This window comes from Dermochelys coriacea, chromosome 1, assembly GCF_009764565.3.
Source record: "Dermochelys coriacea isolate rDerCor1 chromosome 1, rDerCor1.pri.v4, whole genome shotgun sequence".
Classification (NCBI taxonomy): Eukaryota; Metazoa; Chordata; order Testudines; family Dermochelyidae; genus Dermochelys; species Dermochelys coriacea.
The window spans coordinates 229,264,353-229,272,856 of record NC_050068.2 but is presented as its reverse complement, the minus strand read 5'-3'; the positions used below and the strand labels follow the sequence as shown (position 1 = coordinate 229,272,856).

Here is an 8,504-nt window from a genome sequence, read left to right as displayed (position 1 = left end):
TCTACAACCTCATCATCATCGTCTTCGTCGTCCCCAAAACCTGCTTCCTTGTTGCCTCCATCTCCACTGAAGGAGTCAAACAACACAGCTGGGGTAGTGGTGGCTGAACCCCCTAAAATGGCAGGCAGCTCATCATAGAAGCAGCATGTTTGGGGCTCTGACCCGGAGCGGCCGTTGGCCTCTCTGGTTTTCTGGTAGGCTTGCCTCAGCTCCTTAAGTTTCACGTGGCACTGCTTCGGGTCCCTGTTATGGCCTCTGTCCTTCATGCCCTGGGAGATTTTCACAAATGTTTTGGCATTTCGAAAACTGGAATGTAGTTCTGATAGCACAGATTCCTCTCCCCATACAGCGATTAGATCCCGTACCTCCCATTCGGTCCATGCTGGAGCTCTTTTGCGATTCTGGGACCCCATCATGGTCACCTCTGCTGATGAGCTCTGCATGGTCACCTCTGCTGATGAGCTCTGCATGGTCACCTGCAGCTTGCCACACTGGCCAAACAGGAAATTGAAATTCAAAAGTTCGGGGGCCTTTTCCTGTCTACCTGGTCAGTGCATCTGAGTTGAGAGTGCTGTCCATAGCGGTCACAATGGAGCACTCTGGGATAGCTCCCGGAGGCCAATACCATCTAATTGCGTCCACACTACCCCAAATTCAACTCAGCAAAACCGATTTAAGCGCTAATCCCCTTGTTGGGGGTGGAGTAAGGAAATCGATTTTAAGAGCCCTTTAAGTCAAAAAAAAAAGGGCTTCATCATGTGGACGGGGGCAGGGTTACATCGATTTAACGCTGCTAAATTCGACCTCAACGCCTAGTGTAGACCAGGGTTCAGTCTTGGACCACTCCCCCCTTAGTTCAGTTCTTTGAGAGTCGTTGATGTCATGAGCAGAGAGAGGAAGAGAGGTGAAGTCAAGTGTTTTCCTCCCTCTTTATAATTCAATTTCTTGTGCTAGATTCATCCTTGCTGAGCATCTGGACATGAGGTTTGAGTCTCCTTGTGATTAAATGTAAATTTCTTGTTTACACCTTGTCCCCTGCTGGAGGATGGCCGCTTAAGTAGGTGATGGCCCTTTAACACCTATCTAGGGTGCTAGTATGTCCTTGTCTCTGAAAAACTGGTTTACGGGGTGCTACCAAAATGACAACATATTTCACTAATAGTCATACAGTAGAATCTTATAACTTCTCATAGAGTGTCGCTACACATATAACAAGGTAATAATATTCTGTAGATTATGACTTTTCAAATGATCCCTCACAAATTTTGTACAAAATTTATCATAGTCTTGTAAAAGTATAATAGCATAGAGCAGGGGTGGGCAAACTTTTTGTCCTGAGGGCCACATCTGGGAATAGAAATTGTTTGGTGGGCCATGAATAGTCACAAAATTGGGGTTGAGGTGTGGGAGGGGGTGAGGGCTTGGCTGGGGGTGCAGGCTCCGGGGTGGGGCCAGGAATGAGTTCAGGGTGTGTGAGAAGGCTCCGGGCTGGGGTGCGGGGGGGGGGGTGCAGGGGGATGGTGGTGTGAGGGCTCCAGCTGGGGGAGTGCAGGCTTCCAGCGGTGCTTACTTCAAGAGATTCCCAGAAGCAGCAGGATCATGAGTTACTTTGCCTTGTAGCCTTTCTATATAAATAATCAATCCTAATAAAGAAGTAGTGGGCAGAGACCTGCAGACGGGCTCTGCATCCCTTGTGCTAGGTGCTGCACTAATACACAAGGCATGGTTCCTGTTCCAGAGTCAATGACCTCCACCCTATAATGAACTCTGCACATCTGTGGCCATGGAGAGTCCCTCTGAAATCAATGGGTTCCCAGTAGGCACAAGCATCTGCCCTCATGGAGCTCATTGCAGGATTGCTGCCTAAAGTGACAAGAGACACAGGCAGAGTGGGAGAGGAGACAGTAACATATATAACCCCTCAGACAAAGACAAACACCTACAAGATCTCTATCATGCATTCCTACAACTACAATACCCACCTGCTCAAGTGAAGAAACAGATTGACAGAGCCAGAAGAGTACCCAGAAGTCACCTACTACAGGACAGGCCCAACAAAGAAAATAACAGAACGCCACTAGCCATCACCTTCAGCCCCCAACTAAAACCTCTCCAACGCATCATCAAGGATCTACAACCTATCCTGAAGGACGACCCATCACTCTCACAGATCTTGGGAGACAGGCTAGTCCTTGCTTACAGACAGCCCCCCAACCTGAAGCAAATACTCACCAGCAACCACACATCACACAACAGAACCACTAACCCAGGAACCTATCCTTGCAACAAAGCCCGTTGCCAACTCTGTCCACATATCTATTCAGGGGATACCATCATAGGGCCTAATCACATCAGCCACACTATCAGAGGCTCGTTCACCTGCGCATCTACCAATGTGATATATGCCATCATGTGCCAGCAATGCCCCTCTGCCATGTACATTGGCCAAACTGGACAGTCTCTACGTAAAAGAATGAATGGACACAAATCAGACGTCAAGAATTATAACATTCAAAAACCAGTTGGAGAACACTTCAATCTCTCTGGTCACTCGATCACAGACCTAAGAGTGGCTATACTTCAACAAAAAAGCTTCAAAAACAGACTCCAGCGAGAGACTGCTGAATTGGAATTAATTTGCAAACTGGATACAATTAACTTAGGCTTGAATAGAGACTGGGAATGGATGAGTCATTACACAAAGTAAAACTATTTCCCCATGGTATTTCTCCCCCCCACCCCACTCCCCCTGTTCCACCAAATGCATCCGATGAAGTGAGCTGTAGCTCACGAAAGCTTATGCTCTAATAAATTTGTTAGTCTCTAAGGTGCCACAAGTCCTCCTTTTCTTTTTGCGAATACAGACTAACACGGCTGCTACTTTGTAACCTATATACTGTTTGCAAGGCAGGGTGGTCTAATAGATGGGGCACTGGACTGGGGAATAGGAGATTTGGGGGCAGATGCTCAGCTTGTGGAAGCTGTCATAGCTCCTTTGATTGTAATAGAGCTGTGATAACTGCCACCCGCTGAGTTGCTGCCCCTGGGCTGTATTCCCAGTTCTGCCACCGATTTTGGGCAAATGGCTTCACACCTCTGTGCCTGAACCCCCCCCCCCCCCGTTTCCACTGTCAGCTCTTCAGGGCAGGGGGGCTGGCTCCTCAGTGTGTGTGTGGTGCCTAGATCTCAGAGGGGTCCTCTAAGAGCTCATGTCTTTCTTCCACACGCAATAACAACATCTACACGTTTGCAATAGGCGCCAGCCCCATCTTCTCATCTGGCTAGTAAAGGAAAGCCAGGCAGACTGAGCAGTGGAAGGACGCCTGGATTATGGATCGTATTTGACAGGATTTTTTTTTGCGGGGGGGGGGGGTGCGTTCAGCGCCCGTGTGGGGTTTTTGTGTGTGTCAGCCCCATACCACAACCCCAGGCCTATGTGGGGCTGACACAGGCTCGGTTTAACCACACTCCCCAGCCGCGTGGGTTTCAGCCCGGCAGGATTTCACGGCTCGCGCCGCAGCCGGGGAGGGAGCCCGCCGCCCGCCCGCCCGCGCGAGGGGGCTTCCCGGGACTTCCACGCCAGGGCAGGGCGCTGTGGCAGGCGGGAAAGCGGCCGATCCCTGCAGCTCCCAGCCCGCCCCTTTCCCGGTGTGTGGGGCTCACACACACACACGCCGCCCGGCCCGAACAAGCTTCCCAGCCCGCTACCGCCTCCTGCCCCGGGACAAGCCAGATGTCCTCGGCGCCCCTCCGCTCGCCCACCCTGCGGCCCCACAGGATGAAGAAGGACGAGTCTTTCCTGGGCAAGCTCGGCGGGACCCTGGCGAGGAAGAAGAAAGCGAAGGAGGGTGAGTCTCCCGGGGGGGGGGCGGTAGAAAGTGAATCAGAGCAACGTGACTCGCGGCCGCTGCTGCGGGCTCCCCCCCCGGCCGGGGAAACGGGGGCAGGGAGGCTTTGGAACAACCCCCCCCTCCCCCTTTGCTATTTCCATGGGCTTGGGGGCAGAGAAAGGGGGGCGAGAGCCCGCAGGCAGCTGAGCCTCGGCGGCTTTGGCGCCCCGCTGGGGCGGGTGTGCCAGGGCCTGGCCCGCAGGGGAAGCGGGGCCGGGGAGCGCTCGCAGTTGGGGGGCCAGGCGTCCGGGCAGCACGGAGAGCTTTGGGGGAGCGGTCCCAGCTCAGCTGGGCTGCGGGGGCACCGCTCGGTCCTGGCGGAGCCAGTACTAAGGTCAAAGGCTGCGGGGTCCTGCACGGATCTAACACACGGCGCTGAAGCTCCAGCTAGCTGAATAGTGGGAACAGCCCCTTCACCGCTTCTTTCATAGAAAGCTTATTTCCATATATTTCCTAGAATATCAGGGTTGGAAGGGACCTAGGGAGATCATCTAGTCCAACCCTCTGCTCAAAGCAGGACCAGTCCCCAATTTTTGCCCCAGATCCCTAAATGGCCCCCTCAAGGATTGAACTCACAAGCCTGGGTTTAGCAGGCCAATGCTCAAACCACTGAGCTATCCCTCCCCCCTTACAAGCTCTTCCTTTATTTACTCCTTGTTCACTGAGGCAGGACCAGCCGCTTCCACTTCTTTTCCTGTCTAGTTTTACTTCCCAGCTCCCCTGCTCTTGCACGTGGGCTCTCAGCTAGGAGTGCTGAGCCTGAAACTTCCTTTCTGTTGGAAAATGAGCTCATCGTTGGGAGAAGGCCAAGAGCCGCTGCTCCAGCACAATGCTGTGGTGTTTGGGTTGCAAACAGTGCAAGAGACCCTTTAAATCCAACCAGTTGTTTTTTCAGGGCTGGTCTACATGCTGTTTTGCTAGAGGTGTAACTGTTTTGGCTAGGGGTGTGATGGAATCCCATTCCTCGCTGTAGCGAGTGTTTACAGTGAAGTGCTACCATGGCGCAGCGGCTGTGTTGCAGCTATGCTGCCGTTGTGATTTAAGTGTAAACGTAGCCCTAGTGTGGACACAGTTGTACTGGTGTGAGGGCCCGGTCTGCACTATAAAGTTTTGCTGGCATAGCTATATTGGTCACTACTTTTACTAGTATAGTTTATTTCTCTTGGAGCGAGGGAGACCTGGAATAAGCTATGCCAGCTAACGCACAGTTTTGCTCATATAAATTGCATCCACACTAAGGCCTGATCTAAGATAGAAAATTAAATTGGCTTAACTACATCAGTCAAAGGTGTGAAAAATCCACACCTCTGAACAATATAGCTAGGTCATTTTAAGTCCCCTTGTAGACAGTGCTAGGTTGACAGAAGAATTCTTTCCTTGACCTAGCTACTGCCTCTTGGGGAGGTGAGTTACCTATGCTAAGAGGAGAACCCCTCCCATCAGCATAGGTAGTGTCCATTTTAACTATGGACAAACCCTCATGGTGGTGATACTGCTTTAACTGTATCAGAATAGTTAAAATGATGCAACTTTTGTGTAAACAAGAAGATACTGTAATTAGATTTTGTAGAACTAGTTTTAATTCTTTATAAACTAAGCTTAAATTTTCCCCTAAACTAATTGACAACGTCCCTTTTAAGGATAACTCACTTTCTTGCCCTTTGATTCTTTGATTCTGAATGCATGTCTAGTCCTATATAAGAGGTATCCTTCAGCATCATCATCCTTACTCTCAAACAATTGATATCTGGTAGCAGGAAATCTGAGTGTCATTTCCTTATGTTTGAATCCAATTCTGATGTTCTTACTAATCAGAGACATTCTTGGCTCTGGTCTAGATTAAGATTGGAGGTGAGGGGGAAGGGGATGAGTCACTTCATTTGAAACTCCTTTCAGTTAACTATTGAAATTGTAAAAAGAAAAGGATGCATCCGATGAAGTGAGCTGTAGCTCACGAAAGCTTATGCTCAAATAAATTTGTTAGTCTCTGAGGTGCCACAAGTACTCCTTTTCTTTTTGCGAATACAGACTAACACGGCTGCTACTCTGAAACCTATTGAAATTGCGTATGTTTTAATTACACTTAATTATTCTATGAACAGCAATTAACTGTACATTTTTTTTTAAATATAAATGTTTGGCATCCAAACTTGGATCAAAGGAGATGTTGCTAGGCCACACCAAACCACAACCTGGGAGAAGAAAAGCCATTTCCTTTGATTACTTTTTTTTAATCCAGAGTTTCTCAGACTTTGTTCCACTATTCCATTTCTGAGATACTGAAGAAATATAGTCACAACGTCCTCTGATATAAGACAATTTCAAAAGAAGGGGATGAAGGAATTGATCTCTGGACAGGGACCCCAAACTTTCAAATATACAACTACGTTTTTGGCTTTTGAAGGTGACTTTTTGAGCCGAAATAGGTTGACAGCATCACTTTTAAACAATTTCCACACTATAAGATTGCATTTTTCAGGACATCTGCTGCTGCAGTCACTTTTAGATGAGGCCAAACACATGTTTTGCTGAGCTTGCCTATTATTTTGCCAACTCCTTTAGTGGCCACAGCTCCCGCTGGCTATAGAATACTTATTTTAATTATTGTCTTTTGTGTTGAGATGGAAACTGCTTGAGTTGTATTGCTTTTCTTGATGGGAAGGAAATCTAAATTTGTGACTCTTTCCTTTAAATGGGATGAATGGAAATGAAGAAAAAAAAAATTTCCGCAGACCTGTGTAGTTACCAACCATTTGTTTATTTCATGCTTACGTTCTGGCGGGGCCAGCATTATGACTTTGAGGGCATGGAGGTTATTCACTGTAAGGGGAAGTGGCTTCCATTCCTTTAGCTTCTTCTGCCTTCTTCCCTATACCAGCCAGCTATTTCTTTCAACCTGCCAAGGCACAAATGCAGTATGTGACAAAGATCCAAAATGAAAGCCCCCAAAAATGCACATATAGGAAACTTAGAAAGCAAATGGTGGGTTTCATTTCTTTAATATAAATAGCCTTCTCTCTAACCTTAGTTTAATGATTCCAGTGTTGCAGACTCCAAGCATTTAAAAATCATGAGTTGCATCTAAACAATTCATGAGATTGGCTTAAAAATAATGGGATTTTTTTTTTTAAAGTGTTGGGTTCTTTTTCTTTGCCTCCTGGTTTTTGAGGCTTTTGGGTGCACATTTTCAAGCTTTGCTCTGCAAACATCAGGGCTAGAAACTGCCTTTTTAAAAATAAAAGCTGGGATTCTCCCCTAGTGATACACCTCCAGGAACTACAGATTTACACACACCAAAAATTGTGAGACTCAAGATAATGTTTTCAGAATTCAGACCTGTGAAAACGTAAGACTGGGAGGGACCTTGAGAAGTCATCTACATTGGCAATACTTTGTTTCTGGATAGTTCTGGTCTAAATTTTCATTAATAATGTGAGAGGGCATGGAATAGAGGAAACTTTAAGACTAAAATGAGTGCTGTCCCTTGAAATGAGATGTTTGAAAAGTATGTGGTCGATCCCATTCCTCTGTGGAAGGGAATGTGGGAAATTGCTCCCCAATCTCGTAGTTGTCAATTGAAGGAAAAGGCTGTGGGGGCAATAGTTGGTGAATGTTTTCCCAGAGCAGGCCAGCAGATGGCCCAATGATCTCTCTGTAAGACGGGTGGGCAAACTTTTTGGCCCAAGAGCTACATTGGGTTTGTAAAATTGTATGGAGGGCCGGGTAGGGAAGGCTGTGACTCGCCAGACAGCCTGGCCCCCTCCCACTTCCCATCCCCCTCAGAACTCCCGACCCATCCAACCCCCCCCCCCGCTCTTTGTCCCTTGACCACCCCCTCCCGGGACCCCCGTCCCTAACCGCCCATCCGCTATCCAACGCCCTCCTGACTGCCCTGACCCCTATCCACACCCTTGCCCCCTGACAGGCTCTCCGGGACTCCCACACCTATCCAACCCATTCCCTGTCCCATGATAGCCCCGCCATGGACCACCAACCCATCATCCGCCTCCCCGAACCTCCGCCCCATCCAATCGCTCCCTGTCAGTGAGGACAGACTGCAGCGCTTTCCCTACTGCGCTCTCCGAAGGTGGGTTTAACTCAAAGCGCTCTACATCTGCAAGTGTAGCCATGCCCTTAGTTGTAGGTTGATATGACTTTTATGGCTGAACTGGTTCATTAGTTGTCTCTGACTTTAAAAATTTCGCATACCCTTGCTCCCTTTGTGTAGCTCCCTACCTCAGTCAGAAACTATTTTCTCCTTTTCCTTTATCTGTATCAAATCTACACTGTAGGAAGTACTGTATGACAAATCTCCATGTAACATGGTAGTGCCATGACACAGTTTGGTGTTGGTGTATATTATACAGGAATTATATTTTACATGGTTCAGTCCCAGGCTGAAACAGAAACTAGCAACATGATTCAGGAATCAGAGTAGTAGCCATGTTATTCTGTATCCGCATAAAGAAAAGGAAGACTTTTGGCATCTTAGAGAACTTGTTTTGGACCCATCTGTATGTAAAACCAAAACATGGTTTAATGACATCAGGAATGTGGTGTAACCAAGTTCCCCAATGCAGTTGAATTTGCAGGCTAAACGGGCCATTAGCTTCA

At 48.0% G+C, this 8,504-nt stretch overlaps 1 protein-coding gene across 1 annotated transcript in view; it reads left to right on the top strand.

Annotated features, from left to right (window-relative positions):
• The first annotated feature begins 3,304 nt into the window (after positions 1–3,304).
• The window catches only part of PARVB (parvin beta), a 104,973-nt gene continuing 99,773 nt past the window's right edge, over positions 3,305–8,504 (top strand). The window contains exon 1 of the mRNA XM_038397832.2: positions 3,305–3,848. Coding sequence (XP_038253760.1) covers positions 3,734–3,848 — 115 coding nt within the window. The 5' untranslated portion in view covers positions 3,305–3,733. The remainder of the gene's footprint in view (positions 3,849–8,504) is intronic.